Source organism: Scyliorhinus torazame, chromosome 10, assembly GCF_047496885.1.
Source record: "Scyliorhinus torazame isolate Kashiwa2021f chromosome 10, sScyTor2.1, whole genome shotgun sequence".
Classification (NCBI taxonomy): Eukaryota; Metazoa; Chordata; class Chondrichthyes; order Carcharhiniformes; family Scyliorhinidae; genus Scyliorhinus; species Scyliorhinus torazame.
The window spans coordinates 722,795-741,567 of record NC_092716.1 but is presented as its reverse complement, the minus strand read 5'-3'; the positions used below and the strand labels follow the sequence as shown (position 1 = coordinate 741,567).

The 18,773-nt window shown below is 48.0% G+C and overlaps 1 protein-coding gene across 1 annotated transcript in view; it reads left to right on the top strand.

The window, feature by feature from the left end:
* Positions 1-12,767, top strand: part of LOC140384781 (vacuolar protein sorting-associated protein 4A) — a gene marked incomplete at its 5' end in the record, with an annotated part of 42,714 nt that extends 29,947 nt beyond the window's left edge. Inside the window, 4 exons of the mRNA XM_072466774.1 lie at positions 4,904-4,985; positions 5,082-5,301; positions 11,395-11,535; positions 12,277-12,767. Coding sequence (XP_072322875.1) covers positions 4,904-4,985; positions 5,082-5,301; positions 11,395-11,535; positions 12,277-12,378 — 545 coding nt within the window. The remainder of the gene's footprint in view (positions 1-4,903; positions 4,986-5,081; positions 5,302-11,394; positions 11,536-12,276) is intronic.
* Positions 12,768-18,773: the final 6,006 nt, after the last annotated feature.

Genomic DNA, 18,773 nt, shown 5'->3' with positions numbered 1-18,773 from the left:
GAGGAACCTAACCTGACTATTGTATCCAGGAGAGAGGAACCTAACCTGACTATTGTATACAGGAGAGAGGAACCTAACCTGACTATTGTATCCAGGAGAGAGGAACCTAACCTGACTATTGTATCCAGGAGAGAGGAACCTAACCTGACTATTGTATCCAGGAGAGAGGAACCTAACCTGACTATTGTATCCAGGAGAGAGGAACCTAACCTGACTATTGTATACAGGAGAGAGGAACCTAACCTGACTATTGTATACAGGAGAGAGGAACCTAACCTGACTATTGTATCCAGGAGAGAGGAACCTAACCTGACTATTGTATACAGGAGAGAGGAACCTAACCTGACTATTGTGTACAGGAGAGAGGAACCTAACCTGACTATTGTATACAGGAGAGAGGAACCTAACCTGACTATTGTATCCAGGAGAGTTCTTGGCAATGTGGAGGAGCAGAGAGATCTTGGGGTCTATGTTCATACAATGTCGTGGTCCACATTGGCACCAACGACATAGGTAGGAAAGGGGACAAGGATGTCAGGCAGGCTTTCAGGGAGCTAGGATGGAAGCTCAGAACTAGAACAAACAGAGTTGTTATCTCTGGGTTGTTGCCCGTGCCACGTGATAGTGAGATGAGGAATAGGGAGAGAGAGCATTTAAACACGTGGCTACAGGGATGGTGCAGGCGGGAGGGTTTCAGATTTTTGGATAACTGGGGCTCTTTCTGGGGAAGGTGGGACCTCTACAGACAGGATGGTCTACATCTGAACCTGAGGGGCACAAATATCCTGGGGGGGAGATTTGTTAGTGCTCTTTGGGGGGGTTTAAACTAATGCAGCAGGGGCTTGGGAACCTGGATTGTAGTTTTAGGGTAAGGGAGAATGAGAGTATAGAGGTCAGGAGCACAGATTTGACGTCGCAGGAGGGGGCCAGCGTTCAGGTAGGTGGTTTGAAGTGTGTCTACTTCAATGCCAGGAGTATACGAAACAAGGTAGGGGAACTGGCAGCGTGGGTTGGTACCTGGGACTTCGATGTTGTGGCCATTTCGGAGACATGGATAGAGCAGGGACAGGAATGGATGTTGCAGGTTCCGGGGTTTAGGTGTTTTAGTAAGCTCAGAGAAGGAGGCAAAAGAGGGGGAGGTGTGGCGCTGCTAGTCAAGAGCAGTATTACGGTGGCGGAGAGGATGCTAGATGGGGACTCTTCTTCCGAGGTAGTATTGGCTGAAGTTAGAAACAGGAAAGGAGAGGTCACCCTGTTGGGAGTTTTTTATAGGCCTCCTAATAGTTCTAGGGATGTAGAGGAAAGGATGGCGAAGATGATTCTGGATATGAGCGAAAGTAACAGGGTAGTTATTATGGGAGACTTTAACTTTCCAAATATTGAATGGAAAAGATATAGTTTGAGTACAATAGATGGGTCGTTTTTTGTACAGTGTGTGCAGGAGGGTTTCCTGAAACAATATGTTGACAGGCCAACAAGAGGCGAGGCCACGTTGGATTTGGTTTTGGGTAATGAACCAGGCCAGGTGTTGGATTTGGAGGTAGGAGAGCACTTTGGGGACAGTGACCACAATTCGGTGACGTTTACGTTAATGATGGAAAGGGATAAGTATACACCGCAGGGCAAGAGTTATAGCTGGGGGAAGGGCAATTATGATGCCATTAGACGTGACTTGGGGGGGATAAGGTGGAGAAGTAGGCTGCAAGTGTTGGGCACACTGGATAAGTGGGGCTTGTTCAAGGATCAGCTACTGCGTGTTCTTGATAAGTATGTACCGGTCAGACAGGGAGGAAGGCGTCGAGCGAGGGAACCGTGGTTTACCAGGGAAGTGGAATCTCTTGTTAAGAGGAAGAAGGAGGCCTATGTGAAGATGAAGTGTGACGTTTCGGTTGGGGCGATGGATAGTTACAAGGTAGCGAGGAAGGATCTAAAGAGAGAGCTAAGACGAGCAAGGAGGGGACATGAGAAGTATTTGGCAGGAAGGATCAAGGAAAACCCAAAAGCTTTCTATAGGTATGTCAGGAATAAGCGAATGACTAGGGAAAGAGTAGGACCAGTCAAGGACAGGGATGGGAAATTGTGTGTGGAGTCTGAAGAGATAGGCGAGATACTAAATAAATATTTTTCGTCAGTATTCACTCAGGAAAAAGATAATGTTGTGGAGGAGAATGCTGAGTCCCAGGCTAATAGAATAGATGGCATTGAGGTACGTAGGGAAGAGGTGTTGGCAATTCTGGACAGGCTGAAAATAGATAAGTCCCCGGGACCTGATGGGATTTATCCTAGGATTCTCTGGGAGGCCAGGGAAGAGATTGCTGGACCTTTGGCTTTGATTTTTATGTCATCATTGGCTACAGGAATAGTGCCAGAGGACTGGAGGACAGCAAATGTGGTCCCTTTGTTCAAAAAGGGGAGCAGAGACAACCCCGGCAACTATAGACCGGTGAGCCTCACGTCTGTAGTGGGTAAAGTCTTGGAGGGGATTATAAGGGACAAGATTTATAATCATCTAGATAGGAATGATATGATCAGGGATAGTCAGCATGGCTTTGTGAAGGGTAGGTCATGCCTCACAAACCTTATTGAGTTCTTTGAGAAGGTGACTGAACAGGTAGACGAGGGTAGAGCAGTTGATGTGGTGTATATGGATTTCAGCAAAGCGTTTGATAAGGTTCCCCACGGTAGGCTATTGCAAAAAATACGGAGGCTGGGGATTGAGGGTGATTTAGAGATGTGGATCAGAAATTGGCTAGCTGAAAGAAGACAGAGGGTGGTGGTTGATGGGAAATGTTCAGAATGGAGTACAGTCACAAGTGGAGTACCACAAGGATCTGTTCTGGGGCCGTTGCTGTTTGTCATTTTTATCAATGACCTAGAGGAAGGCACAGAAGGGTGGGTGAGTAAATTTGCAGATGATACTAAAGTCGGTGGTGTTGTCGATAGTGTGGAAGGATGTAGCAGGTTACAGAGGGATATAGATAAGCTGCAGAGCTGGGCTGAGAGGTGGCAAATGGTGTTTAATGTAGAGAAGTGTGAGGTGATTCACTTTGGAAGGAATAACAGGAATGCGGAATATTTGGCTAATGGTAAAGTTCTTGAAAGTGTGGCTGAGCAGAGGGATCTAGGTGTCCATGTACATAGATCCCTGAAAGTTGCCACCCAGGTTGATAGGGTTGTGAAGAAGGCCTATGGAGTGTTGGCCTTTATTGGTAGAGGGATTGAGTTCCGGAGTCGAGAGGTCATGTTGCAGCTGTACAGAACTCTGGTCCGGCCGCATTTGGAGTATTGCGTACAGTTCTGGTCACCGCATTATAGGAAGGACGTGGAGGCTTTGGAGCGGGTGCAGAGGAGATTTACCAGGATGTTGCCTGGTATGGAGGGAAAATCTTATGAGGAAAGGCTGACGGACTTGAGGTTGTTTTCGTTGGAGAGAAGAAGGTTAAGAGGAGACTTAATAGAGGCATACAAAATGATCAGGGGGTTGGATAGGGTGGACAGTGAGAGCCTTCTCCCGCGGATGGATATGGCTGGCACGAGGGGACATAACTTTAAACTGAGGGGTAATAGATATAGGACAGAGGTCAGAGGTAGGTTCTTTACGCAAAGAGTAGTGAGGCCGTGGAATGCCCTACCTGCTACAGTAGTGAACTCGCCAACATTGAGGGCATTTAAAAGTTTATTGGATAAACATATGGATGATAATGGCATAGTGTAGGTTAGATGGCTTTTGTTTCGGTGCAACATCGTGGGCCGAAGGGCCTGTACTGCGCTGTATTGTTCTATGTTCTATGTTCTATCTTTGAAAGTTGCCACTCAAGTGGATAGAGCTGTGAAGAAGGCCTATGGTGTGCTCGCGTTCATTAACAGAGGGATTGAATTTAAGAGCCGTGAGGTGATGATGCAGCTGTACAAAACTTTGGTAAGGCCACATTTGGAGTACTGTGTACAGTTCTGGTCGCCTCATTTTAGGAAGGATGTGGAAACTCTGGAAAAGGTGCAAAGAAGATTTACCAGGATGTTGCCTGGAATGGAGAGTAGGTCTTACGAGGAAAGGTTGAGGGTGCTAGGCCTTTTCTCATTAGAGCGGAGAAGGATGAGGGGCGACTTGATAGAGGTTTATAAGATGATCAGGGGAATAGATAGAGTAGACAGTCAGAGACTTTTTCCCCGGGTGGAACACACCATTACAAGGGGACATAAATTTAAGGTGAAAGGTGGAAGATATAGGAGGGATATCAGAGGTAGGTTCTTTCCCCAGAGAGTAGTGGGGGCATGGAATGCACTGCCTGTGGAAGTAGTTGAGTCGGAAACATTAGGGACCTTCAAGCAGCTATTGGATAGGTACATGGATGACGGTAAAATGATATAGTGTAGATTTATTTGTTCTTAAGGGCAGCACGGTAGCATTGTGGATAGCGCAATTGCTTCACAGCTCCATGGTCCCAGGTTCGATTCCGGCTTGGGTCATTGTCTGTGCGGAGTCTGCACGTCCTCCCCGTGTCTGCGTGGGTTTCCTCCGGGTGCTCCGGTTTCCTCCCACAGTCCAAAGATGTGCGGGTTAGGTGAATTGGCCAATGATAAATTGCCCTTAATGTCCAAATTGCCCTTGGTGTTGGGTGGAGGTGTTGAGTTTGGGTATGGTGCTCTTTCCAAGAGCCGGTGCAGACTCAAAGGGCCGAATGGCCTCCTGCACTGTAAATTCAATGATAATCTATGATTAATCTAGGACAAAGGTTCGGCACAACATCGTGGGCCGAAGGGCCTGTTCTGTGCTGTATTTTCTATGTTCTATGTTCTGACTATTGTATCCAGGAGAGAGGAACCTAACCTGACTATTGTATACTTGAGGCTCCAAAAGTTTTCTGTGTCTAATTCAAAAAATAATTTGTTTCTCCATCTTCAGGTGTTGGTAACAGTAGTGATGGAATCCTGGTACTGGGAGCGACTAACATTCCCTGGGTGCTGGATTCTGCCATTAGGAGGAGGTTAACTTTCATATTCTACTATTTCAAACAAATATTGACGATAGTTTCTTTAATTATGTGAAATCATTTAAAAGTTCCTTAACTGTTTGTATTAAGGTTTGAGAAACGGATTTACATCCCATTGCCAGAGGAACCAGCAAGAGTCCACATGTTTAAATTGCACCTGGGCACAACTCCATACTGCCTGACGGAAGCTGACTTTCGGGAGCTCGGTAGGAAAACAGAGGGGTATTCTGGTGCAGACATCTGTATAATTGTCCGTGATGCGTTAATGCAGCCAGTTCGGAAAGTGCAATCAGCAACCCATTTTAAAAAGGTAAATAGCTGTTTTTTTATTAGAAATCACTGAGTGTCTTTAAGACAGAGATCGATAGGTTCTTGATTAATTAGGGGATCACGGGTTATGGGGAGAAGGCAGGAGAATGGGGATGAGGAAAACATCAGCCATGATTGAATGGCAAAGCAGACTCGATGGGCCGAGTGGCGTAATTCTGCTCCTATGTCTTATGGTCTAAGTCACAACCTCCTTCTAAGAATAAATATCCCAGTGGTACAGTTAAGCCATTGTCTGTGCACCGTAACCATGGCGTTCTGGACTTGATCACACCGTGACATCTGATTGCCAGTGATCCAGGGTTTAGCAGTGACAAAAAAAAGTGATGATGTATTTTGAAAGTAACAGAGTTTAGATGCAGTTTACCTTAAATTGTAAGATTTTAAATAGAATTGATATTGAATCTCAGGGCAGATGAAGGTGATGGTACAAATGGATAAGGCAATAACAAGACCGAATCCTGCCTTTGTATCTAGATGCAAGGAACCCTAAAATTAAAGCCATCAGAATGGTCTTAAACTAAGAATTTAAAATACAAAGCTTTGAAATGGAATTCACAGCAGCCACATGTTAAAACCTGTAAGTGTTAAAAAGGGATATTAAAAGTATGATTGGCACGCAGAAGCGTGGCATTGGGTGGAATAAATGGGTCCTTTTCAAATTGGCAGGCAGTAACTAGTGGGGTGCCACAGGGATCGGTGCTGGGACCCCAGCTATTCACAATATATATTAATGATTTGGATGAGGGAACAAAATGGAACATCTCAAAGTTTGCAGATGATACCAAGTTAGATGGGAGGGTGAATTGTGACGAGGATGCAGGGATCCTACAACAAGATCTGGACATGGTGGGCGAGTGGACAAATCAATGGCAGATGCAGTATAATTTGGATAAGTGTGAGGTTATTCTCTTTGGAAGCAAAAACAGGAAGGCAGATTACTACCTGAATGGTTGTAAGTTGGGAGAGGGGAGTGTGCAGCGGGACCTGGGTGTCCTTGTGCATCATTCACTGAAGGTAAGCATGCAGGTACAACAGGCGGTAAAGAAGGCTAATGGTATGTTGGCCTTCATTGCGAGAGGTTTCGAGTATAGAAGCAGGGATGTGTTGCTGCAATTGTACAGGGCCTTGGTGAGGCCACACCTGGAGTAGTGTGTGCAGTTTTGGTCTCCTTCTCTGAGGAAGGATGTTCTTGCTCTCGAGGGAGTGCAGCGAAGGTTTACCAGACTGATTCCAGGGATGGCGGGACTGTCATATGAGGAGAGATTGACTAGGTTGGGATTGTTCCCACTGGAGTTCAGAAGAATGAGGGGGCATCTCATAGAGATTCATAAAATTCTAACAGGACTAGACAGGATAGATGCAGGGGAGATGTTACCAATGATGGGTGTGTCCAGAACCAGGGGTCACAGCCTGAGGATTCAGGGTGAACCATTTCGGACAGAGATGAGGAGACATTCCTTCACCCAAAGAGTGGTGAGCCTGTGGAATTCATTACCACAGGAAGTACTTGGTGCTAAAACTTTGAATATATTCAAGAGGCGGCTGCATATAGCACTTGGGGAGAATGGGATCAAAGGCTATGGGGAGAAAGCAGGATTAGGCTATTGAGTTGGATGATCAGCCATGATGGTGATGAATGGCGGAGCAGGCTCGAAGGGCCAAAAGGCCTCCTCCTGCTACTATCTTCTATGTATATAGGGAATAAGGGGCGAGGCGAATGAGACTAATAGACGAAGCACTGGCAAAATTGTTGTACAAAGGCCAGTTTTTCTGTTCTCAGATTATATAACTGCCCCTGGGAGTCAGGTATCGATATAACTATAACTAATAACTTTTTTTATTGTCACAAGTATGAAGTTACTGTGAAAAGCCCCTAGTCGCCACAATCCGGCGCCTGTTCGGGTAAGCTGATACGGGAATTGAACCCGCGCTGCTGGCCTTGTCCTGCATCACAAACCAGCTGTCTAGCCCACTGAGCTAAACCAGTCCACTGAGCTAAACCTAATGCTATATTTTTTTCCTGATTAGTTCTTTGATTTGAATTTTTGCACTCGACATGCTTTTTAAAAATAAATTCAGAGTATCCAATTCATTTTTCCAATTAAGGGGCAATTTAGCGTGGCCAATCCACCTACCCTGCACATACAAAGAACAAAGAAATGTACAGCACAGGCACAGGAACAGGCCCTTCGGCCCTCCAAGCCCGTGCCGACCATGCTGCCCGACTAAACTACAATCTTCTACACTTCCTGGGTCCGTATCCCTCTATTCCCATCCTATTTATGTATTTGTCAAGATGCCCCTTAAATGTCACTATCGTCCCTGCTTCCACCACCTCCGGCAGTGAGTTCCAGGCACCCACTACCCTCTGTGTAAAAAAAACTTGCCTCGTACATCCACTCTAAACCTTGCCCCTCTCACCTTAAACCTATGCCCCCTAGTAATTGACCCCTCTACCCTGGGAAAAAGCCTCTGACTATCCACTCTGTCTATGCTCCTCATAATTTTGTAGACCTCTATCCGGTTGCCCCTTAACCTCCTTCGTTCCAGTGATAACAAACCGAGTTTATTCAACCTCTTTGGGTTGTGGGGGCAAAACCCACGCAAACATGGGGAGGATGTGCAAACTCTACATGGACAATGACCCAGAGCCGGGTCCGAACCTGGGACCTTGACGCCCTGCTGCCCTGCTTTTTAGCTGACTAACTAAGATGGTCAAGCAACGTGTATAGAAGCCAAGTTGGCAGGGTGTGGTTGTTGGTTGGCGGGGGGGCGTAATGCACTGAATTATTTGTATCTTTTGTTGGTATAAAATCTTTAATGCCTGAATAAAATGTTTGTTTAAAAAAAAAAAGATGGTCAGGCAAACCTTCTCTCACTTCAATTCTTTATGTGTAAGAGTGGAATTGGCCAATATTCTGTGAAGTTTAGAAGAAAGAGAGGTTGAAACATGTTAAATTCTTACGCGGCTCGACAGCGTCGATGCTGTTTTCCCCCGGCTAGAGAGTCTGGAACAAGGGGGCATGCCTCAGGGTAAGAGGGCCATGTCCCAGGAAAGGAGGGCAGGTCCCAGGGTAAGGGGGGGGCATGTTGCTGGGTAAGGGGGGGCATGTCCCAGGGTAAGGGGAGGCATGTCGCTGGGTAAGGGGGGCATGTCGCAGGGTAAGGGGGGCATGTTGCAGGGTAAGGGGGGCATGTCGCAGGGTAAGGGGGGCATGTCGCAGGGTAAGGGGGGCATGTCGCAGGGTAAGGGGGGCATGTCGCAGGGTAAGGGGGGCATGTCGCAGGGTAAGGGGGGCATGTCACAGGGTAAGGGGGGCATGTCGCAGGGTAAGGTGGCATGTCGCTGGGTAAGGGGGGCATGTCCCAGGGTATGGGGGCATGTCGCAGGGTAAGGGGGCATGTTGCAGGGTAAGGGGGGCATGTCGCAGGGTAAGGGGGGCATGTCGCAGGGTAAGGGGGGCATGTCGCAGGGTAAGGGGGCATGTCGCAGGGTAAGGGGGCATGTCGCAGGGTAAGGGGGCATGTCGCAGGGTAAGGGGGCATGTCGCAGGGTAAGGGGGCATGTCGCAGGGTAAGGGGGGCATGTCGCAGGGTAAGGGGGGCATGTCGCAGGGTAAGGGGGGCATGTCGCAGGGTAAGGGGGGCATGTCGCAGGGTAAGGGGCATGCCTCAGGGTAAGAGGGCCATGTCCCAGGAAAGGAGGGCAGGTCCCAGGGTAAGGGGGGGGCATGTCGCTGGGTAAGGGGGCGCATGTCGCTGAGTAAGGGGGGGCATGTCGCTGGGTAAGGGGGGGCATGTCGCAGGGTAAGGGGGGCATGTCGCAGGGTAAGGGGGGCATGTCGCAGGGTAAGGGGGGCATGTCGCAGGGTAAGGGGGGCATGTCGCAGGGTAAGGGGGGCATGTCGCAGGGTAAGGGGGGCATGTCGCAGGGTAAGGGGGGCATGTCGCAGGGTAAGGGGGCATGTCGCAGGGTAAGGGGGGCATGTCGCAGGGTAAGGGGGGCATGTCGCAGGGTAAGGGGGGCATGTCGCAGGGTAAGGGGGGCATGTCGCAGGGTAAGGGGGGCATGTCGCAGGGTAAGGGGGGCATGTCGCAGGGTAAGGGGGGCATGTCGCAGGGTAAGGGGGGCATGTCGCAGGGTAAGGGGGGGCATGTCCCAGGGTATGGGGGCATGTCGCAGGGTAAGGGGGCATGTCGCAGGGTAAGGGGGGGCATGTCGCAGGGTAAGGGGCATGCCTCAGGGTAAGAGGGCCATGTCCCAGGAAAGGAGGGCAGGTCCCAGGGTAAGGGGGGGGCATGTCGCTGGGTAAGGGGGGCATGTCCCAGGGTAAGGGGGGGCATGTCGCTGGGTAAGGGGGGGCATGTCGCAGGGTAAGGGGGGCATGTCGCAGGGTAAGGGGGGCATGTCGCAGGGTAAGGGGGGCATGTCGCAGGGTAAGGGGGGCATGTCGCAGGGTAAGGGGGGCATGTCGCAGGGTAAGGGGGGCATGTCGCAGGGTAAGGTGGCATGTCGCAGGGTAAGGGGGCATGTCGCAGGGTAAGGGGGCATGTCGCAGGGTAAGGGGGCATGTCGCAGGGTAAGGGGGCATGTCGCAGGGTAAGGGGGCATGTCGCAGGGTAAGGGGACATGTCGCAGGGTAAGGGGGCATGTCGCAGGGTAAAGGGGCATGTCGCAGGGTAAAGGGGCATGTCGCTGGGTAAAGGGGCATGTCGCTGGGTAAAGGGGCATGTCGCTGGGTAAAGGGGAATGTCGCAGGGTAAGGGGGGCATGTCGCAGGGTATGGGGGGCATGTCGCAGGGTAAGGGGGGCATGTCGCAGGGTAAGGGTGGCATGTCGCAGGGTAAGGGGGCATGTCGCAGGGTAAGGGGGCATGTCGCAGGGTAAGGGGGCATGTCGCAGGGTAAGGGGGCATGTCGCAAGGTAAGGGGGCATGTCGCAGGGTAAGGGGGCATGTCGCAGGGTAAGGGGGCATGTCGCAGGGTAAGGGGACATGTCGCAGGGTAAGGGGGCATGTCGCAGGGTAAGGGGGCATGTCGCAGGGTAAAGGGGCATGTCGCTGGGTAAAGGGGCATGTCGCTGGGTAAAGGGGCATGTCGCTGGGTAAAGGGGCATGTCGCTGGGTAAAGGGGCATGTCGCTTGGTATGGGGGGCATGTCGCTGGGTATGGGGGGCATGTCGCTGGGTATGGGGGGCATGTCGCTGGGTATGGGGGGCATGTCGCTGGGTAAGGGGGGCATGTCGCTGGGTAAGGGGGGCATGTCGCTGGGTAAGGGGGGCATGTCGCTGGGTAAGGGGGCATGTCGCTGGGTAAGGGGGGGCCATGTCGCTGGGTAAGGGGGGCATCATTCAGGACTAGGTTAAGAAATTTCTCTTTTGGATTTGCTGCCCCACAGAGTTGTGGGTATTCATCAATTCAGAATGGAGCGATTTTTGGGGCACTAAGGAAATTAAAGAATATCAGGATAGGGTGGGAAAGTGATGTGCAAGTTCGACCACGGGACTGATTAAACATACTGCCTTATTCCTGCTCCTATTTCTTCTGTGAATTTGCCTTTTTCAAATATCATCACTTACCTTTTGTTAGTCTGTATATTTTGCATTAAAACATTTTGAAACCTTTTTCCTCCCTCGTTTTTTGTTCTGACAGTCCTGAGTCGGTACCTCCCTGTTACTCCTCAAACCATTGGGAACAATCGCTCACGATTTACCCTCACAAAACCTCCCATTGTTTTTAGTCGTTTCCCCTTTTAAACTTTTCTGTTTGTTTCAAAAAAACAATTTGAGTCTTTGGAATTATAATAATCCAGCCGAATAGATCTTTCCTTATTCTCTCACATGCCCTTCATGGCGGCCCAAACAGCTCGCTGCAGTCCAACTCTGGCCTGACCATTTTTGTCTAAATTTAGCATAATCTCCTTCTGTATTTTGTGCCTCTATGTATAAAACACACCAAATGTGCTTGCACATAACTGATGAGTGAGATTTACAAACTGGTTCATTTAAAAATGACCGAGGTGCCTTGCTGTCAGTTATATATGATGATATAATGCCTGATCTCTTCCGCAACAGATTCGGGGTCCATCCAGGACAAATCCAAATGTCATAGTGGATGATCTTTTGACGCCCTGCTCCCCTGGAGATCCAGCTGCCATTGAGATGACCTGGGTGGATGTTCCCAGTGATAAGCTGCTGGAGCCGGTGGTTTGCATGGTAATGCTGATTTTCCACATAGCTCTACTATGGGTCAGTTGCTGCTAATAATGCTGCAATTTAGTAGGTGAGGGTGTGGCTGATCCAAAGAATTTTTTCTGCCTCGGTCAGTTGGACCGTAACACAGATTCCTTAGCTGCAAAGCAGTATTTTGGGACAATGCTTTGAAACACTGGGTCAGAGCAGAGTAACTCCATTTTAAGCATGCATGTCCTGTACCTTGATATGTGTGCTCTCAGAATCCTAGATCTGTTGTCCTATACGGATTAGAGAATTATATTCCTGCTCTGAGGCTTAGCTTGGGAGAAAGAAAATGAGCAGCAGTTGGAATATCACATTAAGCTATGACACAATAATCCAATCCAAAAAAAATTAATTGTTTTTGCATTTCTGATTTTGTTTCCTTATTCTGGTTATGCTTTGATGGGTATAGCCTCTGCTGTCAAGCCCGATTACAGCCACAAGCTCCCGATTCATTCCCTGCCCTTTGTGACAGCACTGCTAAAGTCTGGTGGTTTGAGCTTGGGATTGGGGAATGCGCAGGTTATTCGGGAAGGTCTGTGAGCCAAGCTGAGGACCTGGCTTCCTACTGTTCAGTTATTCCAATCTCTGCAGTTGTTGGTGTGCAAATCATTGACAGATCAGGATAGGTTTGGAGGGCTCCTGTCACGTGCAGCATCCCTGTGCTCCCTACTTTGCACTCTGGTTCTCACTCCTGCATCCTCTTGTTTCTTTCTGCAGTCTGACATGCTTCGCTCGCAGGCGACCACTCGACCCACTGTCAATGCTGAGGATCTTAACAAGGTGAAGAAATTTACAGAAGACTTTGGGCAGGAAGGCTGAGCCTTCTATTAAACTCCTTAATCTTCCAGTTGAACCCTAGTCCTGAAATCACAAGGAATTATGCAGCCTGAAGCCAAGAGAGAAACTACCTGGAGGTGGAACCGCAGGAGATCAGGAAAGAATCAGCCTGCCAGATGCTGCCACATTGTTTGCCTATTTTTAAAAAAAAAGTGAATTTTGTTTTGCTGAAGACTTTGTGCCGTTTATTAGTAACCAGGTTTCAAGCAGAAACATCCCCGCATGGCCACTGCCCTGCTCCAGAGCTCAGGAAACAGTCGTATGGGCCTGACCCCTTTCTCATTCCTGTAAGAATTTCAGATTTCATTTTATTTACTGATTGAGAGCCTTAAAATAAAATATCGATCTCTTGTGGATCCCTGTTCACAGTTCAGATTTTGCTGATCTTTATTCTGGTTAGCTTTATTTTTCAATCAAAATTACTGAAAAAGGGAGAGTTTTGAGGCTGGTACTGTGAGCCAGTCTGAGGAACAGTGTGTTAATCATCAGATTAGAAAGTGTTAAACCCTTCCTCAGGATTATGACAGATTGAATGTTCTAATGGGCAAGAGATCTTCTGCAGCAATGGGAACTGCTGGTATTGAGAAACGTCAGACTGTTGGAAGGTTAGAGTGGGGCTTGATGCAGCCTGAATTATTATAAATTATTCATTTTAAATAATCACTGATTAGGCCTCAATTGGATTATTTTGTCGATTTCTGGACACCTACTTTAGCAAGTAGCTGAAAGCCATAGCAGGGATGAAGAGGAGATTTACTAGGATGCTGCCAAGGATGGATACAGAACTGGCTAGGTCATAGAAGGCAGAGAATAGCAATGGAAGGGTGCTTTTCTGATTGGAGGGCTGTGACTAGTGGTGTTCCACAGAGATCAGTGCTGTTTGTAGTATATATAAATGATTTGGAGGAAAATGTAACTGGTCTGATTGGTAAATTTGCGGACGACACAAAGGTTGGTGGAATTGCGGATAGCGATGAGGACTGTCAGAGGATACAGCAGGATTTAGATCATTTGACGACTTGGGTGGAGAGATGGCAGATGGAGTTTAATTCGGACAAATGTGAGGTAATGCATTTTGGAAGGTCTATAACAAGTAGGGAATATACAGTGAATGAACAAAGAACAAAGAAATGTACAGCACAGGAACAGGCCCTTCGGCCCTCCAAGCCCGTGCCGACCATACTGCCCGACTAAACTACAATGTTCTACACTTCCTGGGTCCGTATCCTTCTATTCCCAGCCTATTCATATATTTGTCAAGATGCCCCTTAAATGTCCCTATCGTCCCTGCTTCCACTACCTCCTCCGGTAGCGAGTTCCAGGCACCCACTACCCTCTGCGTAAAAAACTTGCCTCGTACATCTACTCGAAACCTTGCCCCTCTCACCTTAAACCTATGCCCCTAGTAATTGACCCCTCTACCCTGGGGAAAAGCCTCTGACTATCCACTCTGTCTATGCCCCTCATAATTTTGTATACCTCTATCAGGTCTCCCCTCAACCTCCTTCGTTCCAGTGAGAACAAACCGAGTTTATTCAACCGCTCCTCATAGCTAATGCCCTCCATACCAGGCAACATTCTGGTAAATCTCTTCTGCACCCTCTCTAAAGCCTCCACATCCTTCTGGTAGTGTGGCGACCAGAATTGAACACTGTACTCCAAGTGTGGCCTAACTAAGGTTCTATACAGCTGCAACATGACTTGCCAATTCTTATACTCAATGCCCCGGCCAATGAAGGCAAGCATGCCGTATGCCTTCTTGACTACCTTCTCCACCTGTGTTGCCCCTTTCAATGACCTGTGGACCTGTACTCCTAGTTAGATCTCTTTGACTTTCAATACTCTTGAGGGTTCTACCATTCACTGTATATTCCCTACCTGCATTAGACCTTCCAAAATGCATTACCTCACATTTGTCCGGATTAAACTCCATCTGCCATCTCTCTGCCCAAGTCTCCAGACAATCTAAATCCTGCTGTATCCTCAGACAGTCCTCATCACTATCCGCAATTCCACCAACCTTTGTGTCGTCTGCAAACTTACTAATCAGACCAGTTACATTTTCCTCCAAATCATTTATATATACTACAAAGAGCAAAGGTCCCAGCACTGATCCCTATGGAACACCACTGGTCACAGCCCTCCAATTAGAAAAGCATCCCTCCATTGCTACCCTCTGCCTTCTATGGCCTAGCCAGTTCTGTATCCACCTTGCCAGTTCACCCCTGATCCCGTGTGACTTCACCTTTTGTACTAGTCTACCATGAGGGACCTTGTCAAAGGCCTTACTGAAGTCCATATAGACAACATCTACTGCCCTACCTGCATCAATCATCTTAGTGACCTCCTCGAAAAACTCTATCAAGTTAGTGAGACACGACCTCCCCTTCACAAAACCGTGCTGCCTCTCACTAATACGTCCATTTGCTTCCAAATGGGAGTAGATCCTGTCTCGAAGAATTCTCTCCAGTAATTTCCCTACCACTGAAGTAAGGCTCACCGGCCTGTAGTTCCCGGGATTATCCTTGCTACCCTTCTTAAACAGAGGAACAACATTGGCTATTCTCCAGTCCTCCGGGACATCCCCTGAAGACAGCGAGGATCCAAAGATTTCTGTCAAGGCCTCAGCAATTTCCTCTCCAGCCTCCTTCAGTATTCTGGGGTAGATCCCATCAGGCCCTGGGGACTTATCTACCTTAATATTTTTTAAGACACCCAACACCTCGTCTTTTTGGATCACAATGTGACCCAGGCTATCTACACCCCCTTCTCCAGACTCAACATCTACCAATTCCTTCTCTTTGGTGAATACTGATGCAAAGTATTCATTTAGTACCTCGCCCATTTCCTCTGGCTCCACACATAGATTCCCTTGCCTATCCTTCAGTGGGCCAACCCTTTCCCTGGCTACCCTCTTGCTTTTTATGTACGTGTAAAAAGCCTTGGGATTTTCCTTAACCCTATTTGCCAATGACTTTTCGTGACCCCTTCTAGCCCTCCTGACTCCTTGCTTAAGTTCCTTCCTACTTTCCTTATATGCCACACAGGCTTCGTCTGTTCCCAGCCTTTTAGCCCTGACAAATGCCTCCTTTTTCTTTTTGACGAGGCCTACAATATCACTCGTCATCCAAGGTTCCTGAAAATTGCCGTATTTATCTTTCTTCCTCACAGGAACATGCCGGTCCTGTATTCCTTTCAACTGACACTTGAAAGCCTCCCACATGTCAGATGTTGATTTGCCCTCAAACATCCGCCCCCAATCTATGTTCTTCAGTTCCCGCCTAATATTGTTATAATTAGCCTTCCCCCAATTTAGCACATTCATCCTCGGACCACTCTTATCCTTGTCCACCAGTACTTTAAAACTTACTGAATTGTGGTCACTGTTACCGAAATGCTCCCCTACTGAAACATCTACCACCTGGCCGGGCTCATTCCCCAATACCAGGTCCAGTACCGCCCCTTCCCTAGTTGGACTGTTTACATATTGTTTTAAGAAGCCCTCCTGGATGCTCCTTACAAACTCCGCCCCGTCTAAGCCCCTGGCACTAAGTGAGTCCCAGTCAATATTGGGGAAGTTGAAGTCTCCCATCACCACAACCCTGTTGTTTTTACTCTTTTTCAAAATCTGTCTACCTATCTGCTCCTCTATCTGCTCCTCTATCTCCCGCTGGCTGTTGAGAGGCCTGTAGTATACCCCCAACATTGTGACTGCACCCTTCTTATTCCTGATCTCTACCCATATAGCCTCACTGCCCTCTGAGGTGCCCTCTCGCAGTATAGCTGTGATATTCTCCCGAACAAGTAGCGCAACTCCGCCTCCCCTTTTACATCCTCCTCTATCCCGCCTGAAACATCTAAATCCTGGAACGTTTAGCTGCCAATCCTGCCCTTCCCTCAACTAGGTCTCTGTAGAGGTCTCTTGAATGGTAGAACCCTCAAGAGTATTGACAGTCAGAGAGATCTAGGTGTACAGGTCCACAGGTCACTGAAAGGGGCAACACAGATGGAGAAGGTAGTCAAGAAGGCATACGGCATGCTTGCCTTCATTGGCCGGGGCATTGAGTATAAAAATTGGCAAGTCATGTTGCAGCTGTATAGAACCTTGGGAGCATAGTGTTCAATTCTGGTCGCCACACTACCAAAAGGATGTGGAGGCTTTAGAGAGGGTGCAGAAGAGATTTACCAGAATGTTGCCTGGTATGGAGGGCATTAGCTATGAGGAGTGGTTGAACAAACTCAGTTTGTTCTCACTGGAATGACGAAGGTTGAGGGGCGACCTGAAGGGGTCTACAAAATTATGAGGGGCATAGACAGAGTGGATAGTCAAGAGGCTTTTTCCCAGGGTAGAGGGGTCAATTACTAGGGGGTATAGGTTTAAGGTGCGAGGGGCAAGGTTTATAGGAGATGTACGAGGTAAGTTTTTTTTTTTTACAGAGGGTAGTGGGTGCCTGGAACTAGCTGCCAGAGGAGGTGGTGGAAGCAGGGACGATAGTGACGGTTAAGGGGCATCTTGACAAATACATGAATAGGATGGGAATAGAGGGTTACGGACCCCGGAAGTGTAGAGATTTTAGTTTAGACGGGCAGCATGGTCGGCACAGGCTTGGAGGGCCGAAGGGCCTGTTCCTGTGCTGTACTTTTCTTTGTTCTTTGATGAGGGACGTCAGTTCTTTGAAGCTTGTGGCCATGCATAAACTCTGGAATTCCTTCCACCTCTCTCTAAGACACGCAAACTTACTTCTGACCAAACTTTTAAAAATATAATTTAGAGTACCCAATTCATTTTTTCCAATTAAGGGGCAATTTAGCGTGGCCAATCCACCTACCCTGCACATCTTTGGGGGGTGAGACCCACACAGACACGGGAAGAATGTGCAAACTCCACACGGACAGTGACCTGCGGGAGATTTCATTGTTAAAGATGCTTTATAAATACAAGCTGATGCGTTGCGCAGTGGTTAGCACTGCTGCCTCACAGCACCGAGGACCCGGGTCACTGACCGTGTGGAGTTTGCTCATTCTCCCCATATCTGCGTGGGTCTCACTCACCCCCACAACCCAGAAAGATGTGCAGGTTAGGTGAATTGGCCACGCTAAATTGCCGGAATGTGGCGACTAGGGGCTTTTCACAATAACTTCATTTGAAGCCTGCTTGTGACAAGCGATTTTCATTTCATTTCATTTCAATTGGAAAAAAAGAATAGGGTACTCTAAATTTATTTAAATAAACAAATACAAGCTGATGCGAGCACATTTTCCATCATATAGTGTGGGATACATTGGCATATCTAGAAACCTAAAACTGGGCACCCATGAGGTTGTGGCCCATCAATAGAAGAATGAATTGTATATTATGCCATTGTCTCACCAACAAGAAATGTTTCACCTCAATGCCCAGCGATTCATATTCAACCACATAACTTAACAAGCAGCAGTCTGTAAGTTCAAGAAGAGGAAGGGGGAAAATAACTAAAGCCTGGTTATTGTAGCTGTGTTAAAAATGTTAGAATCCATCATCTAAGATAAAATTAGTTCATATTTCAAATGCATGGGCTAATCAAGGCCATCGCTAATACATTAATAAAGGCAAGGTTTTTGAGGGCTGGCACAGATACCGTGGGCCGAAGGGCCTCTCTCGGTGCTGATTATTTTTAAAGCAATGGCCAATTACACGGAATGCAGTCGTTGTGGATGTGGCATTCAAGTGTTTTTTTAAAATAAATTTAGCGAGGTTGGCACTAATACAATTGAAGATGGTTCACAGAACACATTTGACAGGGTTGAGAATGAGTCGCGTGTTTGAAGGGGGTTGAGGACATTTGTGACAGATGCAGGAGAGAGGTGGCCAATCATGTACACATGTTTTGATCGTGCCTGAAACTTAGGAAATACTTCCCAGCGGCAAAGACGGCAAAAGAGCGACTCGACCCATCGCTATTACTCGCACTGTGCATGCTCCAATATCGGGCAACATTGCATCTGCGCAGTACAGTCCTCTGGTGTGAATAGGGGATATTTACTAGTACCCAATTATTTTTTTTCCAATTAATGGACAATTTAGCGTGGCCAATCCACCTAACCTGCACATCTTTGGGTTGTGAGGGTGAAACCCACGCAGACACGGGAGAATGTGCAAACTCCACAGTGACCCGGAATTGAACCCGGGTTCTCAGTGCCGTGAGGCAGCAGTGCTAACCACTGCACCAGATCAGCGGGGATGGAGGCTAGGGCAGTTGCATGCTCCTCCTGTAGGATGTGGGTGGTGAGGGATACCACCGGTGTCCCCACTGACTATACTTGCGGGAAGTGCACCCAACTCCAGCTCAGAGACCGTGTTAGGGAACTGGAGCTGGATGAACTTCAGAGCATCCAGG